We start from the raw sequence: 20,541 nt of genomic DNA on the forward strand, positions 1-20,541 counted from the left end.
ACGCCATCTAGTGCGCATAGTTAAGTGACTACGTCATCGGGAAATTGTGCGTTGTCGTCAGAAGGTTCTTTCGAAGTCTTCTCTTTGTAAGAAAGAAAAAGTAGATTGGATTATTCTAACGAAGTATTCTCCACTCATAGAGAAGCTTTCAAGATCTGCTGTATGTCTACCAGCATTCAAAATCTAAATACTTTTGGTAAGAATTAAGATTTAAAAGCAAAATTCTTAGTTAGATCGTGTAGAAAGCTTAAGCCTTATTTTAGGCCTAATAGAACAACTGATTAGATTAAAGCAGTGACGTTAGTTTATGTCGAGATGTTTGATTGGCTCTGATTAACTAGTGTAGTAACCGCTAAACCAATAATAATTTGCGAGATAAAATTTATTTTTATTTTTTTGTTTTAGGCCGTATTCGAGGTTACGGTATTTTTAAAATTGCGTCGTTTGAATGAAACCTCATTTCAGAATAAATGACTCGAATCATATTAAAATAAAATCGAATGGTTTTGAATTAATGTTTTCGTTGATTTAAATTGTAACAAAGGCCGGACTATTGTAATAAAATAATACGTCACAATATACTATGATATGACGTATTTTTTTAAAAACTCTCCAGTGTTACGTAGTAACTTTTTTTTTTATTGTCACGGATTTGTACTCTACAATACATCTTATAGTGTGACGTATTATTTAATTTAATATTTACAGAGTATTATTGTTACGTATTTTATTCATTTGATTTGAATTGGGATTTTTTTTAAAATAAAATAAAGTCAGAAGTACATAAATTGTGACGAACACAAGGACACAGTGTACTGGTAGATTTGACCTGTGTTGAAAGGGTGCAGAGAATATTTCAAAAAGATTTATGTTTGAGTAATGAAGTGAGAAAATGTTGAATAATTTAAGAGAACTTCCTTTGTTTCGGGTATTCTGAAATCATTTTCATAAAATGTATGATCACAGTTCAAAGATATTGAATTATGATTCTTCCCTATGATTTAATCTAATGTTTTTTTTCTATAGAATACAAAAAATGCTTAAATTTGTTTCAAAATACATGTAAAAGTTTTTACTATATTTGTAGTAGAGTTGAATTTGTACAAAACTTTACAGTTCTATTGTCCATATTCAAAGTACAGAGAGTCAATCAGAAGCTAAATAAATAAACATTCAAACTTAATTACCATTTGTCTAATTCTATTACTTTGTTGAGAACATAAATACAACAGATTGTTTAAAAGCTTACTCATCTGTTTTATAATTTTTTAAAATGAGATAGAATTGAAATTTTTTTTCAAAATTTCAATTGCTTCTATGAAAATTGTATAAATTTTAACTGTGTTTAATTTTTAAGAATTTGACTTCAAGGTAAGATAAATTCTACTTCAAGGTATTCTGTTGGCTCCTGTTACTGTTGGTACTTCTACATTTTAGGGAAAAAAGTATGTAGTTTACTAAATTAGAGGTTGCGAAATGTAATTGTTATTGTGTAAGCTTTAGGTGTATTAAGAAATGTAAAATACCTTGAAAAGATATTAGTTTTAAGTCAAATGACAATTGATTTGATATTTAGTTTGAATACATTTTATAAAATGTGCATGTATAGTAGTTTCTGTAAAAAGACTTAGTTAAAATATGCTCTACTTTAAGAATAATAACATTTCGTTACACGACATTAAGCTTGCTTTCACTGTCAGTTTGAGATTTTGAAAGAGGGTCACTCTTTCTTTTACTATGAAATTCAGCTGATATTTTTTGAAAGTGAGTGAGTCATAGCGTGTAATATTAAAATATTGGTTTCTAATCTCAGTTTCTGAGTGTGGAGATCAATGACACTACTTTGAACTTAGTGTTTCAGTGAAAAGGCAATAACTAAGGTTTTTTCTTTTAATTTTCAGACCCCTTTGCTGATGCTAACAGGGGTGATGAACAGGGAGTCCAGGACGGGCTGATTCACATCAGAATTCAGCAACGCAACGGACGGAAGACCCTTACAACAGTTCAAGGAATTTCTGACGATTACGACAAGAAAAAAATTGTTAAAGCATGTAAGAAGGTACGTGTTTTCATTAGTCGTTACGAAGCATTTTGCTAACACAAGTAAATCTTTTACTACAATTCCTTTCTTTCTTTATAGGAGTTTGCCTGCAATGGCACTGTAGTAGAGCATCCAGAATATGGTGAAGTGATCCAACTGCAAGGAGACCAGAGAAATAACATCTGCCAGTTTTTAACCAAAATTGGAATCGCAAAGCCAGAACAGCTTAAAGTTCATGGTTTCTAATGCTAATGATTTTAACGTTAAAATTTTTAGATTGTCTAATATTGCAGTACTGTAAAGTCATTTGGGTCAAAAGGAAAGAAATATAAAATTGTTGAAACGTACATTTAATCAAAGAAATGAGTTTTCAGTAAAAAAAAAAAAAAAATATCCTTCTGTTTTTATATAATGTTCTAATTTTTTGCAAGTGTTTTTGTAAATTCTGCCGATAAAAACATAATGATTAGCGTTTCCAGCAGGTGTTTAACTATATGTATCGTGCGGTGTTGCTTTTTCCATTAAAACTAGAACAAAATCTATAATCTTTTACGTTTTGTATCGTGTCCTTGAATGTTTTGTATATATTTTTGGTATTATGGAAAATTAAAATCAAACATGCCAATGAAATCTGTGTGTTCAGTTCTCTTGCGTACCGATGCATCTGCAGTCGAGGAATTGGCAGTGTTTAAAGGCCATAAATTCTGGTCTCAAATGGTTTTTACACATCAAGCATATGGAATTACTTAACACATTAATCTCTTAATTACATGAGTATTTTAACTTTGTATACTAGAACCAGGTTTTGCTTTGATGTGTTCATAAGTTATTTGCATAATTATGAAATTGACAAAATATATAGACTTGTATGTTATCATTTAATTTAAACTTGTAAAAATAATAAATTGCACATCAGTTCCAAAATTGATGTTTGTCTTCAAGACTAGTTTTGGGATACAATAGTGATTGTGAACTACATGCTTGTGCAATATTCCACATTTCACAATATTTAATTTTTTGGGACATGCTTAGAATCTTCATAACAAATCATTTACCTAATTTCTTTGTAGACAACTAATTAATGAAGAAATGATCTGATATTTTACACAGAGCAGCCGTTCCGACAGACTTAAGTATGGTTTGCAAGCATTTGGTTAGGTGGCCAACAGACCACCTGGCAATTTTTCAAAATACAATTCTATGCAGTGTACTAGAGAGAACATTTGCATTGTCACCAGAAAAGAAAATGCTTTGGTGTGTGATAACTGGATTGGAGGCTTGGATGACCAGCTAAGTGGCCTATGGATCCGTAACTTTGAGAACCATTTGATTAGACAACATAAGTACGATAAAACCTGTTCAGAACAAACCTGCCTAACTGGAAAAATTCTTTGGAATGCAAAGATTTTCGGCATTAAACCTGTTCATAAAATATTTGGTACTGCGCAGTCTTCTACACAGGTTTTATCGTACTCTCGAAATATGTTTTTCTTGCCGTATACAATACTCATTGAGGAGACTTGTCCATAAATTCTGATTAATCTTAAAATATTCCATTTTAGATAGTTCTGGAAACAACTTGAACAAAGTGCATCCGACATGTAAATATTGCCTGCAAGTTTCTAGATCTTAATATATCAAATGCCGTTATATAAATTTATGCAAGAATTTTCTTCACTTTTGTCGAGAATGTAATCTTTAAATAAAAAAAGTCCACACATGGGAAATTGTTATGGACTGTAAGTATAAAACAATTGTTTTCTCCATATCACCTATTCAAATTAATATTTGAATGAATGGTACCGTACCTTAAATTAAATCTTTATAAAGTTCACTTAATTTGGTAAAAACTAACGTTTATTGTATAGCTGTTGTAATAAATTATACTTTAATCTGCAACTGACTACTAGTATTTGACACTTTGCTTATTATGAATGAGCTCCATAAGAGTGCAAATATGGGTATTTGCAATGGGAAGACTTTTTTTTGTTTTTAGAGCAGCAGCATTCTACAGATCACAATCCTTATTTTGTCTTTGCCACATCACTTTATCAGTCGGCATTATCTTTCTCAAGGAATTCTTTCTGCCATTTTTCAAATCACAGGATGACCAGTCCCAATTGGTAAGTTTTGACAGTCGGTAAACATTACTCCGAGGAACCTTTCCGTTAGATTGTTGACCTTTCCCATAGAACTTGTACCAACAAAAATGATACTGGAATTGATGCTCTTGTGACTTAATTAAGCTGCAAATTTTGGTGTAGCGAGGAAAGCTATGGATGCAAAACCATCACCATTTCTCAATTTGATTATCTAAGAGCAGTCCCAAATTTTCAAAGGTCTTGAGAATTTTGTAGATATAATGACCCCCGTGTTGTTTCCTACTTCTAATTGATGAATTACAAGCAAAATTTGCCATTAAGGAAAAATTATAATAATAATGCTGACAAAACAAGCATAATTTAAAAATGCAATTGGATGAATTGAGCTGAAAGATAGACTTTATTTTATTTTTTAGCAATTAAAAAAACCATGTGAAAATAAGGCATTACAATGCCGACCTAAAAGAATAGTTTTTTTTTTTTTTGAGAGATTTAAAAAACAAGCCCATAAAATGCCAACAGCATTTAAAATATAATTTATAAATGAAAGTTTGATTCATTGTTTTGAATAAATAATTATAAATAATCATTTTTTTAATGAAATAAAAATACAAGATCTTTGTGTTTTGGATTTAGGATGCAATTTACAATTCCATTTATTGAACATATTTATAAAGAATATCTTCCATTCACTGTAGATGGAAATAACAGCTTAATTAAGATATGTTTTTAGAACTGCCAACCAATCGCTTCAAAGTAAACTGCCAAATGTGACAGTGGCATCTCCTTTATTTATTGTCAAATTTGTTTAATTATTCAACTGTCCAAGAATGGAGTGCTCTACAAATTCACATCTAATAACCAGCCATTAAAACATGACTTATTTATAAAAGATTTTTCTAGCACTTCAATTCTTGTAGATCTTCCTCTAATTCTTGCAGGTCGTCGTCTTCAAAAAGATGTTCGTCGATGGGCACCGCACAGTCGCCACCCGCAGCTTCCGATTCTTCGTTCCCTAAATTAACAAAAACATTTGTTAAAATGTCACGAAATTTATTACAGTGATAAATTTGTATGTGTAAAGTGTCACTCACTGTCCGAGTTTGTCGCTTGTTTCTCTTCCCAGTGTCTCATCAGAGCGACCGTACCGGTACCATCAACTTCTCTAGCATTAGAACTTAATGATTCGATTGTCAAGTCAACATAGTTGACAGCATTCTATGCAACAAAATTATACATTTCATTAAAAATTTATTATTTTTTATAAACTCACAGAGAGAAAAACAAGTTACCTCTCCTTCTTCATTCTCGTCGTCATCATACTCCCTACGGAAATCACAAGTTGTTTCTCCTTCTTCCATCTCATCTTCATCAGCCAATTCGGGCCTAAAGGTAAACATATCTCGTCCACTGAGCTGAAAATGCAAAGGATGAAACAAATGAATTTATTAATAAAATACAAAATCACACATTTTATGAACTGTTAATATTGTAATTATTCTTACTCCAATATGTCTTCCGGCTTTAAACTCTGCCTTTTTCCTTTCTTCTTCTCTTTGTGTTATTTCTTCTTTTTCTTTTAACTGGAAAATTAAATAAATATTTTTTTTTGTATGATACAGATAATTAAGTAATTAAATGTATAAACATTAACTTACTTTTTGGTTTTTCCATGCCAAAAATGTTTGTAATGTTATTTTTGTCAAATTTACCGGAAGTTTTGCTCTCTAAAATTGTAGAAAAGCAACTGAAAATTAAAACACCCAAATGTTTTTCTACAAAAAAGACAATCTTACTTCTGTTTCAACAAGATCTTCAATAGAAATGTCCTCTTTCTTCTCTTCCTTCTTCTTATCTTTCTTCAGGACAAATCCTGGAGGAAGTGCGTGACGATAATGACACTTGATGCCCCCATTGGGGCACTCCCAAAACCATCCATATTTACTATTTTCGAGTGCATCCAAAAAGTATTTGCAGATCTATAAAAGGAATGAATGCCATTAATCTAAAAATGCAAATATGCAGTCTGCAACAAAAGTAATTTTTTTAGTACAGTACACATTATTTTTATAAAGGCAATTCCACACATTTTGTATTTGCCAATTGCTAAATACAGTAGAGAGTCGTTTATCCGAAAGCATTCCTGTCGGCAAATTTAAATTTTCGCTAGTGCTGTGACGCTGCAATCTTTGGCTGTATCTTGGGCTACTCCAATATTTTTTTTTGTTGGTGTGTGTTTTTTAGTTGGCAGCACTGGCACTTTTGTGTGGTGTTTTTCTGAGGACTGTGTTGTGCTAAATAACTTCTAAAGTATAATTTTTATTTGTTTTTATATTTTTCAATGTATTTATTTCATTTGTAAAACATAAAGAAATCATTTTTAATGATACAATAGGCACAATTATTATTTAAAAAAATTTATTTTAGGCTTAACATCGATGAAAATTCAATGCGAAATGACATGCAACGGAGAAAAATTTCAACACGGGATAGGTTAATATATTTTTTCATACATAATTGGTTCAGATAAACAACACTCTACTGTATTTATTTTGTTTGTAAGAAATAAAGAAATAATTTTTAACGATACAATAGCCACGATTATTATTTTAAAAAGTATACGTTAGGCTTAACATTGACGAAATTTCAACACGGGATAGGTTAATATATTTTTTCGTACATAATCGATTATCCGAACAACCTCAGTCCCCAACTGATTTGGATAAACAACGGTCTACTGTAATTGTCTTTAACTGAAGTGTTTGTCACACAACGTGCATGCACACATTTATTTTCCAAGCACCAGTTCATTGTGTGAATTATGAATGTTTGTCCAAGATTTGTTTCCTTTTATTTGACACAATATATATGTTTGTATATTCAAACTAAATATCTGTTGAGCAAATTCAAGAGTAAATCATCCACACTAATCTGTATTGACCAAATGTTTGCTTGACATTTCGGAAATACCAAATGTGTAGCACTGTCTTAAGAGATTTTTTAAAACAACAAAACAAAACAAAAAAAAAAATCAGCTATTTTCATCACAAACATTGCTAATTATAACTTGAAAAAATTGTCAGGATGATAATTGTAAATTGACAATATAAGACTACAGAATAAAAAAGTTTTCTTATGTATGACTGTTATTTTCTAAGGTGTGAGAAAAAGACACAAAACTTTTACTTTTTTCACGAATTTAAATTATCGTCTTGGAAACTTCATCAAATTTATATAATTTTTTATTGGTGCTGTCACTAGATGGAAGTTTTATAACATTTTGCATATTGCGGCAAATGAATAGCCTCTAAATAAAGGTTGACTCTGTCCTAAAATTTCCTGACACGTGAGAAAGAACTTTTTAATGTATACTCTTTTGCATATTTTGTCAATCTATACAACTCCTACATAAAAAATTAGAATATTCACCTAACTGATAGTTTACTGTACATTTTCTCATGAACAACACAGTGTATGAAACTTTTCTTTTATCCTACATAAACAATGTCTATATATGTTTATTAAATCCATTAATCACCCAAATTAATTCAAATGTTTTTTTGTTACAAATGGAAATGAAATGACAAAAAATTGACTAACAGTTTGACCATGACAAAAAAATTAGAATATTAGCAAAAACAACCAAACAAACAGTCATAAAAAACTAAATTGTAATGCAAATTTCCATATTGCTGGGCAGCATAGTATGACAGTACAACGTGGGGCATAAGCGCAACATCAGTGATAGTTCTAAAGATATTATCATAGCCTTGTACAAAGTAGGAAGAACACAAAAAGAAATTGTGAATTATATAAAATGCTCACAGCCAACAGTCTCTAGAGTACTGAAACAACAAAACAGTGTTCAAGTTTAAACTAATAAATGCCAGAAATGTGGACGTAAACGAGCAACAACTGTATGGGATGAGAGAAACTTGAGAAGGAATATCATGTGAAACTGCTTTAAAAGCATTAAAGCACTTGCATGCACAATGGAGAGAAACTGGAGTGAACATTAGTATCTGAACCACATGCCAAAGGTTGCATGACTTGCACTTCAACTACCATGTTCCAAAGATTAAGCCAACTGTAACAAAAAAGCAACAACAAGTGTGTGTCAGATGGTACAGAGAGAGGTTCATATGGGGACAAGACAACTGGAATAACATTCTCTTCAGTGACGAATCCCTGTTTTGTCTCTCCTATGGTGACCAAGACCTATGAGCATGGAAAACAACCAAAGATGCCTTCGAAAAGAACTGCATGAAGAAATCCGTGAAGTTTACATCATATATCACAATCTGGGGATGCGCATATGAGTGCTAATGGCATAGGACAACTGTTTATTCTTCGGAACGTGTCATTGCACAGACATATTAAGACATCTTTGAGACATGATACCATCAGCACGGAATTTAATTGAGAAAACATTTCTATATCAACAAGACAGAGCATCCTCTCATACTGTGAAGTCAACAATACGTTGGTTACAAGAACATTAGATTGCAATCCTGCCTTGACCAAGCAATTCTCCAGACTTAAACCCATTGAAATTTTGTGGGGAGTCATGAAACGATGACTTAATGAATGGTGATCAAATTCTAAAGAGGAACTAGTGACATGCACTCAACACATTTGGAACTGCATCTCCAGAAACAAAGCATTAATTCGCACCATGCTAGACAGATTGAGAGCACTAATTATGGCAAATGGCAAGGCCACAAAATATTAAGTTTATTTTGTTGTATTTCCTATATTTAACCCACATTTAGCTAATATTCTAATTTTTTGTCACGATGAAACTGTTATTCTATTTTTTTTGTCATTTCATTTCCATTTGTAAAAAAAACATTTAAGTTAATTTGTCTAATTAATAGGTATAATAAATATACATAGACATTGCTTAAGTAGGATAAAAAAAAAGTTTTGTACTCTGTGTTGTTCATGAGAAAATGTACACTAAACTTTCAGTTAGGTGAATAATCTAATTTTTTGTCTAGGAGTTGTAATAATATCTTTATAAGAATGTGAAAAACACTTACAATGTCAGTTTTTGGCATTTTCCTCTCAGCTTCTCCGTGCTTCTTTTCTACAACTTCTTTCAATTTTTCTTCATCCCAATTTTCCATGTTATCTAAACATGTATGTGAAAATTTATTACACAATGATAAGTATACTTTTAAAACGACAGAAAGCTATGTTATTCATGCTACAGAAATTAATCTGTTTTCAATACACTACAGTTCTAATTGTCATAAGCTGAATTACATCTCTTTCACTCTACATCATTAATTAAATTTTTCTCAATTGAATTAATTATTATTTATTACACTATTATTTCATATTCTGATCACAAGACAAGAAATTAGGAATAAATAATAACAACATTAAAAGATAAACTGCAATGTAAAATGAACATCAATATCATGTATTACTGTGCAATCCTGACTTTAATGCTTATTGATCACACTAAAAATAAGAGAATTTGTTTTAGATTCACTATAAATCTTTCTAATTTATACATATTTAAAACTGATGAGTTGTATAACTTTGTACATACAGTAGCCCAAAAGTCAGTCAACCGAAGTATACTTTGATTACTTATACTGCATTCGCACACAATCCACAACTCATTTTAATCTCAATTTACCCACAATCTCAATTGTAACTGTCGCTAGTCAAATGTCGAGCTGTTCGCACAAGCAGTCTGCTTGAGAAGAACCCAGCTATTTCACGCAACGATAAAACTGACATAACTACGCAATAAGTCATGAACACCAACAAACAAAATAAAAGTTTTAGTTAGAAATAAATACTTTCTCTTGCCATATATCTAATAATAGCCAGATCTTACAGTCTTTCTAAATATCCTTTTTATTTCTCTGTTGATGGCCTGACACATGTTCTGCAGCCATCTTGTATTTTCTCGCGCGTGTGGGATTGTGGGAACTCTCTTATGACTGGATCTAGTTTCAAGAACTCTCTTGAGTCGATTGCGATTGAACCTCATTTCAGACGAGATTGAAACAGTCAAGAGAGGTTGCACCACGGCACAGTTGCCGACCTTGATCATAATCTAGATTGAAATGCTCAATGCAAATGGGGTATTAGGAACATTTAAACTAGTTTGGAACAGCTACACATTATTTATTATTCATTTGCTTTCAATGAAGCAGCTAAATTGTAAATAATATATAGCATTTCTAAATCAGTTTTAACTAAATAGATATATACTTATAGGGGGGAAGATCTATGGTGTTTACAGGGCTTAAGACCTTGACAATAGAAAAAATTAAAATTTCTTTTTCAAACTTCAAAATATTTTAAAAACATTTATTTAAGCAAATATGGTTTATCAGATAATCAACAATACAATTGTTTGTATACATTAATAAAAAGTACTTCTAATTATTCAAATATTAAAAATTTTTGAGTAAGTCCCTCTTTGGGTTCTTCTTGATCTACTACTGTATATATAAGTTCTCTCGTCATAAAAGGTGGATTTTGTATATAACAAAAAACAATGTTTCCATCAAAAATTTTAATTTAAAAAGTGGAATGATTTCAATGATTTCTCCTGATTCAAAATTTCTTTAAACAATTCTAATGAATCAGTAAAATTAAAGCTAACATTCTAAACTACATAAATATTTAGAACTTTTATGTATATTCTAGAATAGTTTGAGGCATTTATACAAAGAAATTATCATTTTATTCAGAATATAAAAATAATATATATGTTCTATTGCCACTTACCATCAGCCTCTCTTAAATCAACATACACATTTCTCTTCTCGCTTTTTCTCTCAGTACTCAGATCATGAGAAAATTTGCATTTGTCTCCTTTTGTACAATGACCTTGTTTGTAAAAGGCACAGAGCACAGACTTTGGATCGGCACCTAAATTGCATTAGAAGTTTAATAGCATGCCTTTGTTTCAAAGTAAATAAAGTATGAAAGTTGAAAAGTCTGTAAACCTTTCTCAATTTTCTGTACTGTAACTGGACGAAACAATTGATTTAACTGTTCAATTTCTTTCTTTTTCTCATCTTTGTTTTTATCAGTTTTTTGTTGTTCTACCTGAAATTTTAAGAGAAATCTTTCAAATTCAAATTCTTATTTAAAATTTACATTTGATATAATAGAAAGCACAGAATTTCATCATCATAATTTGAAATTAACTCTCTATACAATGAAATGAAATGGTTTGGATTTGTGAGGTAACTTACAGTGTGAGGTTGTGAAGTAACTGTTATAAAAGTGTGGCAAAAAATTAAAACATCTTAGAATATAAAGAAATTTAATTAATATTTTCTGAAATAACATTCAAATATAATTATGCTGTACATAATGTAAATTCATAATCAAAAATAATTTGAGAAATTATTTGATTAATATAGTATTCAAGATAATATTTGAACCCTAAAAACAATGAAAAACACCTTAAAATTCCAGCATTTAAGGCATAAAAGTTTCATCAATACTTCATCCAGTTTCACTGCATTTACCTAAAGGCAGGACAAACCCATAAAAATATCTAATAAAAATATTGCTACTAGATTTGTTTATCTTTTCCATAATTCATAATGCTTCACATATTGGAAGATCAACCTTTACTTATGAACCGTTCCATAAACATTCTTAATATTGTATGCTATTGTATTTTAAAGCAGCTTGTTTTTGTTACAAATTAAATGTTTTTGAGACAAATAAATGTCATTTCAAACAATTATTCATAACAGCAGTTCTTAATCTGAAGTGCACTTGGGCTTTGTATCCAAAGACAAGACATTATTTGTCTCAAAACATGTTTAATCTGAAACAAAAATGAGCTTCTTAAAGCAAATAGCACACAATATTAAGAAGATTAGCCTAATATGCACTGGCATTTTTTTCAATACAGTAGAGCGTTGATTATCCGAAAGTCAATCATCCGAAAGAATTCCAGTCGGCATATTTAAATTTTCGCCAGTGCTGTGGCGCTGCAATCTTTGGCTATGTGTTGGGCTACTGAAATATTTTATGTTTTTGATACTAAATTAACTTCTGAAGTATAATTTTTTATTGTTTTTATATTTTTCAATATATTTATTTTGTTCGTACAAAATAACAAAATAATTTTTAACAATACAATAGTCTTCGTTAGGCTTAGCATCGACGAAAATTCAACGCAAAGCGACACGCAACGGAGAAAAATGTCAAGATGGGATAAATTAATATAGTTTTTTGTACATAATCGGTTATCCGAAACATCGATCTTCCGAACAACTCCAGTCCCCAATTGATTCAGATAATCGACGCTCTACTGTAATAACCTTATTAAATTATGAAATAGCCGATCTAAAAAGAATACTTTATACAAAATACAATCTTCAACTGAAAAAATTCTTACAGAAGAAAAACAATTGTCATTCTTCAATCATCAACTGAAATGGTTCAGAACATTGATGCACTATCCTAACTGCTAGTTATCTCAATTCCTGCTGTACAACCTGTAAATGGCAAGAGATGCAGAAGCAGGCCAAGACACACATTTATTCTAGCATACTGGCAGAGTATCACTGCATATGCAATTATAAATCTGGCAAACAAGATTTTTCAGGAAGGAAAAATTTCTAAACTAATTTCCAATCATATCTAGCTGCTGTCATTTCTCTTATCTTTTGATACCAAATTAATTTTAAAATAAACTGAAGTAATAAAATATTACATAAATAAAGCTACTTGAAAATTTCAGACGATAAACTTTTAAATTTCATCAGAACAAAAGAATAAATGTATATTCATAGTTCACTGCTCTTGTGTTCTGTTTGATATTGAACTGTATATTATTGAATTCTTATTAAAATTACTTCAGTTTATATTTTTAATAACTAAATCAATGCTTTCCAATCTTATTCTAATACAACAGTAAAAATAAATAAGTAATATACGATAAATTTCTATAACAGGCATTGTAACAGGGATATGAGCAGAAATTATTATTGTTAATCTGTTTCCATCAGAGTAAAGGAATATTGCCAAACAATCTGCTATACATTATCAGGCTATGTAAGGCCAATTTAATAATTACATATAATTTAACTAATTTAACTAGAGGTAGGGTTAAAGTATAGGGTTAAATAATTTAACTAATTTAATTATATTACATATAAGGTAATTTAACTAGAGGTAGGGTTAAAGTAACCCTACCTCTAGTTAAATTACCTTATATGTAATATAAGGTAATTTTACTAAGGTAATTATAAGGTAAAATTACTTTATATCTAATTATTAAATTAGCTTCATTATAGCCTAAAATACAGGAGATTGTCATTACTTAAAAATTAAGTTTATGGATTTATTGTTTATGCATGTAAAGAATACTGTCAAAAAAGAAACAATGACACTTATGGAGACTTAATTATAGTTACTTCTCAGTGTGATCTTGATATGGGAAAGTCTTACTGAAAAAGATGTAAAAAGCATAAGTGACTTAAGTGATTTTTGATAGCAAAAAATCCAGCAATGAGTTGCAAAACTTTCCCTGGTGAAAAATATTCATGTTTAAGAAACACAAAGATATATTAACACAAAGTTAAAATTGAGTGTAGTGCCACCAGTTGTAAAATTTTATTAAAAAACAATTTTTATATTATTATTATAAAAAAGCAAAAGGGTTAATTTAAGTTAGAGATGAGTATTTTTTAAAATTGTAAATACCAATGAGTAAAATTTTCATTAAGTCCAACCCCACTTGAGATAAACATAATCATTTGTATCTCCCCATCCCCTTCAATCTTTAATCACCAAAATTTAACAGCTTATATACATGTTTCCATACCAAATTTCTTCTTAATCTTTAGCTCATACTCAGATAAGAAATGAAATGTCCAAAGACATGTAAATGAGAATAGATTGTCTCTCTATACCTACTGATGTAATTACATCATTACACCAGTAGATATAGAGACAATTGTGTGGTGGTGAGATTCAGATGATGTCTTCTAGCACTGCTAGGTAAAGGATAAACTGTAGATTGATTGGGATATTGCTTGATGTTTATAATTAATAGTTATTAAGTTGTGCACTTAGTATCATACCTAATTAGTATCCTTTACTGATATCATCCAATATCCAGCATAAAAATATTGTGTAATTATTACAGAACATTTTTCATGCTACATATTGGGCAGTATCCATAAAGGATATTAATTAGTATGATACTAAGTGTGCAACTTAATTTTCAATTATTTTGTAGATAGAATCTTTTCTCTTGGACAGAAGAGATTACTTTATCATTTAGCTTCAAAAAGATATCGATTAGTCAAGAAGTTCTATTCCACTTACAAACTCTGGAGTTAAATTTAATTTTCTGAGTGCAAATAAAGATTTAAACTTTTGTTTCTATATTATCCATGAATATCTTATTTATAAATAGGACTTATAATACTGGTGTAGTTTCAAAATTAGCAAAAGGAGGAGCAAAATCAGACAAAAGATCTTTTTTCAGGTGAAAAAAAAGATATTTTGTCTGAATTTTTACTAAGTTTTTCTACCTTTTGCTAATTTCGAAATTATACCAGTATAATAAGTCCTATTTATAAATAAGATATATGTGGATAATATATAATTCCATTTAAAGCACTGTAAATAATACAGTATTTAGGAACACGGGCTTTTTCTGTTCTATTAGTCTCATAAACGGGGATATATAAATATCACTTTAGACACTCTCTCTTGGCCACTGAAGTGTGGTAGCCACCAATATGGAGTTTGATTTACATTAACTCTCCTGCAATTTTACAGGAAAATTTCAAAGATGGTCACAAAGCAAGGTTTTATTATATACTGAAGATAACAAAAAATATCAACATCTCATATCCATAAGAATACTATCTGCTTGAACTGTTCTTTTTATAACACTCAAAGATGGATGACAAATGAAAATGCTTGCATTTTCCCTTTTCTCTGTATGCTTCAATTAAACAGTTTGTCGATTTTACATTGCAAAAAAGTAGCTATTCTGTGAACTAATATATACTGTACATTTGATTTCTTCCAAACTGTTTTGAGTGTTTTACATTTACAATGTTCTGTAATATGCATAATGTATAATAGAATTGTTTATTACGTAAAAATAAAACTAATTGAATATTTGATGTTAAACTGTTAAAACTAAACAAATATAAATTACAACAGTGCAAAAATAATTCCTAGCAATCTTTGATATATCAAAGCAGTATTGAAAACACAACTCATTAAGTTTATTATGTAAAATTCTCAATAATCTTGATATTGTTTTATAATTAAAATTCTTTAATAAGGAAGTTTTGATCTTGTATTAATTATTTAGAATGAGAAATATTTTAAACATTTAGCATAATTTTATTAAATATAAAGTATTATTTACAATGATCTGTCTTTGAAATTTTATTTGTACAATTTCATGATAGATTTTGCAATCATTTCACTTTCTTTCATCTTCATAATAGTCTTTTGACATGTCTTAATTCACAAACAGCAAATGACAATGTAAAAAATTCTATGTATACAATAAAACCAACTCAAAAAAGAAAAAAATATTTATTACTGTGTAATTCCGGTTTTTTGTGGATTTTACTGTAATATTGTCAAATGTTCAAAATGATATCTATAATTTTCTATATTTGTATCCCATAGTCCATTTGCTATAACTTCATGCATGCAAGAAATAGTTTGCAAAAACAGTACTCTTTCTTAACAAGTATTTCTGGGACTAAATTTATAATAATTAACATATGTGAGAAACTGGGGGTAGAGAGTTAATTCTAACCCCTTTTTAATGGAGATGGTCTGGTGAAGACTGCTCACTAGGTCAAAAGATGGCTTTAATAGGAGGGCTATAAGTTGAGTGGGAGGGGGTAGGTAAGTCGATAGGGTGTCTGCGGTCCCAATTAATTACAACAAATAAATAACAAAACAAATATAATATACTAGGAAAAGGAGATTGCAACAAGAGGAACATACATAAATGTAAAGCATTAGCTTTCGTTCGGTTGGGAAAAACCAAATGTGACATAGACCAACAGGAACTTAAATTCTGGATCATATCTAAATCTATCTTAAAATCTAAGTCAACCAAGAGAGAAAGAGATAACATATATTCTTTAAAGCTAATACCTCTGGGTGACATGTCCTAGCTCCTCAATTCTTCTATGGCAGCAGTCAGCAACCAGTGGTCAATGGTCCACGAGAATATTTGGAAATTGATCAACTGAAGGTTACGCAAAGTATTATGAAAGAAATGCAAAATGCTTAGTTGCTTTTTTTCACTCATTGGGGGTTTTCATTTAAAACTATTGATAAAACCAAATATGAAGTGACTGTCATCAATAAATAACGAACAATAAACAATATTATGAGCACGATTGTCGTCCTTCGTGGAAAAGCACTAAGAATCCATAAACTTATTTCAAACAAGCAGCAATGAACTTTAGGTTTGCATTCTTCTTCTTTTATGTAGCTTCCCCAAGCCAGAGGTTGCTAACAATCGATCACCACTTCTCCTGATCTCTTGCAGCGTGAATTAGTTGATTCTTATTAATTTGAGTCCACTCCGCTATATCTTGTAGATAGGTCCTCTGCTATCTTCCCTTGGAACGGATTTCTTGGATCCTGCCCTGCAGTATGATGGGAAGCAGTGAGTTGGTGGCCGGATGGCATGGCTGCAGTACCTTGCTTTACATCCCGCTACAATAGGAAGCAGCTGTCACTCTCCCACTCTGGTCTGTTCCAACATGCATGCGTTGGTCACTCGCTCTGTCCAGCTAATCCATAGCATGCAGTGGTAGCACCACATCTTGAATGCTGCTAATCTTTTCTCTGTGCCCTTATTCAGGGTACACGTCTCGCACCTGTACAGCAAGACAGACCACACGTAGCAGCGTAGTACTTTAAGCTTTATCTCCAGGCTTAGTTTCTTATCCGTAAGTGTTCGCTGGAAATTAGAGAAGGTTGATTTCGCCATTTGAATTTGTGTTCATATTTCCTTGTCACATCTACCAGCTCTTGTTATAATGACTCCAAGATATTTGAATTCGGTTACCTCTTCCAGTAAAGTACCGTCTACAAAGATTTGGGAATTGTTTGCCGTGGAGTCTTTACTAATTTTTATCCATAAAGTCTAGCATCTGTTGGAGCTCTGTCATGGATGTGGCAATGCATGCAGAACGGAGCTCCAACAGATGCTAGACTTACTACAAGCAGGCAGTGCAAAATATGGCATGCGTATCAACAGAAAAAAAGATAAAATGGATAAAAATTAATTAAAACTAAGTTAATTCATATTCAAATTGAATTTTTTATCTTCATAATCACTTTTGATGTGGAAGGCAATGGGAAACCACCACATTACCTATTCCTAGTATACAAACATATCTACAATCCCCAGGCTTGCATTAGTTATAACTAAACATGCAAGTTTCATATTAATATAGTAAAATTGAACTTTTATGATCATTATTCTACAGATTTTGTTTCGTATAAAAAAATTCATGATAGTGGTCCGTAGAATTCAAAATTGTGAGTTTAGTGGTCCATGAGGCCAGAAAGGTTGCAGACCGCTGTTCTATGCGACGTCGAAAGTAGGTATTGGTGGTGGAGATATTGGGTATGGCTCCTAGTATGTCTACTTTGATTATGGCTGGATGGGTCCATTTATGTCCTCCATTGATGTCTGCCACAATGATCAGGGCGACCTCTTTTTATATGTTTTAGTGTGGGAGTATTATCATGTGACTCTTGATTTATTAGTTTGGAGTTCAGAGCTGTGTCCAAGTTCAGCTGACAGTACATTGCAAACTGAACAGTTTGGTCGGACTCTTGATACTTTCCCTCAGTGTTAAAATGCTCCTTACCTCATAATTTTATTCAATTGACAGTTTCCCATCATTAATACTTCACTGTTCTGACTAAGTTTATAACCTAAGTCCAAACACCGTAATAATCGTTGACTTGTAGCGACCTTTGATCGCTGTTCTCTATTGTGATATTGTGTTTGGGTGGAAAAACGAAGTGGGATTTTCCCACTTCTTTTCAGTCTTAACTAATTAATTTAATTACCTAATTATGACCCCCCTCAGAATATCACACACATGTTCTAACTTTATTAGGATACTGCTGCTGCTTCTACAATGAGACAGGTAATACGGAAGGATATATTTTGTAGGATATAGTGATGAGGTGGCCATTTTACTTCATTTTATGTACAAAGTTACAGCAAACAGCCTATATATGCATAACTTTTGATATACATTTGAAATAATCAGATAAATTGTAATTGTTTTTAAAATTGAAACATTTAAATGATTCATCAATTTTTTTAATTGTTCATTGCTAATAATATTTAACAAGTGAAAAGTTTTAAAATATTCAAAAATTTGGTTTATTTTTTAAATATATTTAATAATCATTTTATATATATTGAAATACAAGTCAACAAACATTAAGCTTTCATTTTATTAATTCTAACTTACCTTTTTTACACTTTGATTACCAAATTTTACTTGATGTTGTACTTGTTGAATATATTTTTGTTGTTTTGCACCTTTCTTGTTTTTTAATCCAAATGTTTTATCCTGAAAATACAATTTCTTTAATTTGAAAAATATTTCATAAATAAATGATTTAATCATGTGAACAATCTTTTTAAATTTACAAAAACCCAAAATTAATTGTAGGCACCAATAACAAGGACTGAAAGATGAGTTGAAGTCTGCACCAGTCATAAATGTGGATCTCCACCTCTCTTTGAAACATATGTGAATAAAACTAATATGAAAAAATTTCATCACTTAAAACTGAAGTTTTGCCATTACCGTATGTATCATGTTTATGTTTTACATAAAATACAAAATTCTGGGCTTTCCTCTATGTTTTGGATCTAGGTGAAAAAGCTGATTTGCTTATAAATATAAAAAGACAGAATTAAACTGTATTTTTATTAAAATCAAAACTGAACAAACAAAAAAAAAAAAAAAACTAGCGATTCTACAAGTAATGGGACATCTAATTATTTATTCTTTTTTTTTCTGTCTGCATGGATAAAAGTTTTATAATCAAAAAGACTTTACTATGTTGTATTACAAATAATAATTATTATTATTAAAGATGCAGAATTTGTTTTGCCAAAATGCTGTATCATTCCTAGGAGTATTTTGTAAATCTTTTTGAGAACCACAAATTTTAAATTTTAATTAATAAATTGATTTTAATCTAATATTTGATTTTATTTAAATCTAAAACAAAATTATATCTTGTCCCCTTTTCTATTCATAAACATTTTCAAAGAACCTTTTTTTCTCTCAATCATCAGATGAGAAACTTTTCAGAAAAGTGTTCAATTTGAACTTCTTTTAATAAAATGGGACTTCTGATTTTAAACCAAATATCAAAATTGCCAGATTTGTTTGCAATTGTTTAATTGCCAACAAATCTGGCAATTTTGATATTTGGAAAACATTTTAATTAAAATGTCTACTGTTTATTTAATAGATTGTTATTTCAATGTCATAGACTGTATATTACACAAAGTAAAAACTTCATTATACTTTGTAAATTTGATATTTTCATTAATACTGTTTTACATATAATCTTAAAATTATAAATATAAGAATAAAGCAACATTTAAATTTTCAAAATTTTTGATTCATCCAGTCCTGAGATATAATGCAAAATAGAGGACAACATACACACAGAATTCTAAGTTGTTTTTTTTTTATTTTACATTTCTGGGCTCCAGAGTGTCAAAATATTAAGATTTCTGGGGCATCAATGTTTGACCAATCATCATTGTCTCCCTATGTTATAGAGTAGAACCCCCTATAATTACGATTCCTATAAAACTGCGAGAAAATTGCAACAGTATCCGTAAAAAAACTTCTATAATTACGTAAAACGTCATCGGGCAGCCGAACTACTTTCCCGCCATCCATAGTGCTACGCTACGGACATTTAGGCGGGTAAATTGAGTTTAGTTTTGTCTGTACATATAATTATATATAAATTAGGTACTGTATATATAATTATATATACATTTTCCGCCGCGTAGCGCCACGCTACGGAGATTTTACGCTATCGTCTGTACAGTATGTAAATTAGGTACCGTAAGTCTAATACAGCACTGTAATTTTATACATTTCTTGTGAAAGAAACATTTCTTATTCAACGGTGATTAAAATTATTCATATTAATGATGTCTCCAAAGTTCAACGAAGTTTTCGCAGAAAAATAAGTTATCAGAAATTGGCCGCAGATTGGTATGCTGCTTTGCGACGAAAACAAGCTTGAGCGATGGCGATGTCGAATGGTGCACACTCGGTAAGTAATCCTACAATTTTTTGTTTATAGCGTAGTTTATACGGATTATTCCCAAAAAAA

General features: G+C 30.6%; 2 protein-coding genes and 1 non-coding gene across 3 annotated transcripts in view; 1 reads left to right on the plus strand and 2 right to left on the minus strand.

Annotated features, from left to right (window-relative positions):
- Positions 1 to 2,671, plus strand: LOC111628019 (eukaryotic translation initiation factor 1). Its single transcript, XM_023371735.1, has 3 exons — positions 1 to 196; positions 1,902 to 2,059; positions 2,141 to 2,671. The coding sequence occupies exons 1-3, from the start codon at positions 163 to 165 to the stop codon at positions 2,285 to 2,287; spliced, it is 339 nt and encodes a 112-aa protein (XP_023227503.1). The 5' UTR covers positions 1 to 162; the 3' UTR covers positions 2,288 to 2,671.
- A 1,978-nt stretch (positions 2,672 to 4,649) lies between these two features.
- Positions 4,650 to 20,541, minus strand: part of LOC111628018 (zinc finger CCCH domain-containing protein 15-like) — a 22,098-nt gene continuing 6,206 nt past the window's right edge. Inside the window, exons 2-11 of the mRNA XM_023371734.1 lie at positions 18,639 to 18,740; positions 11,121 to 11,223; positions 10,900 to 11,043; positions 9,186 to 9,277; positions 5,940 to 6,122; positions 5,802 to 5,870; positions 5,649 to 5,726; positions 5,436 to 5,558; positions 5,238 to 5,361; positions 4,650 to 5,158 (exon numbers count right to left, since the gene is read on the minus strand). Coding sequence (XP_023227502.1) covers positions 5,043 to 5,158; positions 5,238 to 5,361; positions 5,436 to 5,558; positions 5,649 to 5,726; positions 5,802 to 5,870; positions 5,940 to 6,122; positions 9,186 to 9,277; positions 10,900 to 11,043; positions 11,121 to 11,223; positions 18,639 to 18,740 — 1,134 coding nt within the window. The 3' untranslated portion in view covers positions 4,650 to 5,042. The remainder of the gene's footprint in view (positions 5,159 to 5,237; positions 5,362 to 5,435; positions 5,559 to 5,648; positions 5,727 to 5,801; positions 5,871 to 5,939; positions 6,123 to 9,185; positions 9,278 to 10,899; positions 11,044 to 11,120; positions 11,224 to 18,638; positions 18,741 to 20,541) is intronic.
- Positions 17,994 to 18,060, minus strand: LOC111628025. The gene has a single exon (XR_002757104.1). It is a non-coding gene; the product is annotated as a small nucleolar RNA SNORD36 (small nucleolar RNA).

This window comes from Centruroides sculpturatus, unplaced genomic scaffold, assembly GCF_000671375.1.
Source record: "Centruroides sculpturatus isolate CEXI.00-Female unplaced genomic scaffold, Cexi_2.0 scaffold545, whole genome shotgun sequence".
NCBI lineage: Eukaryota > Metazoa > Arthropoda > Arachnida > Scorpiones > Buthidae > Centruroides > Centruroides sculpturatus.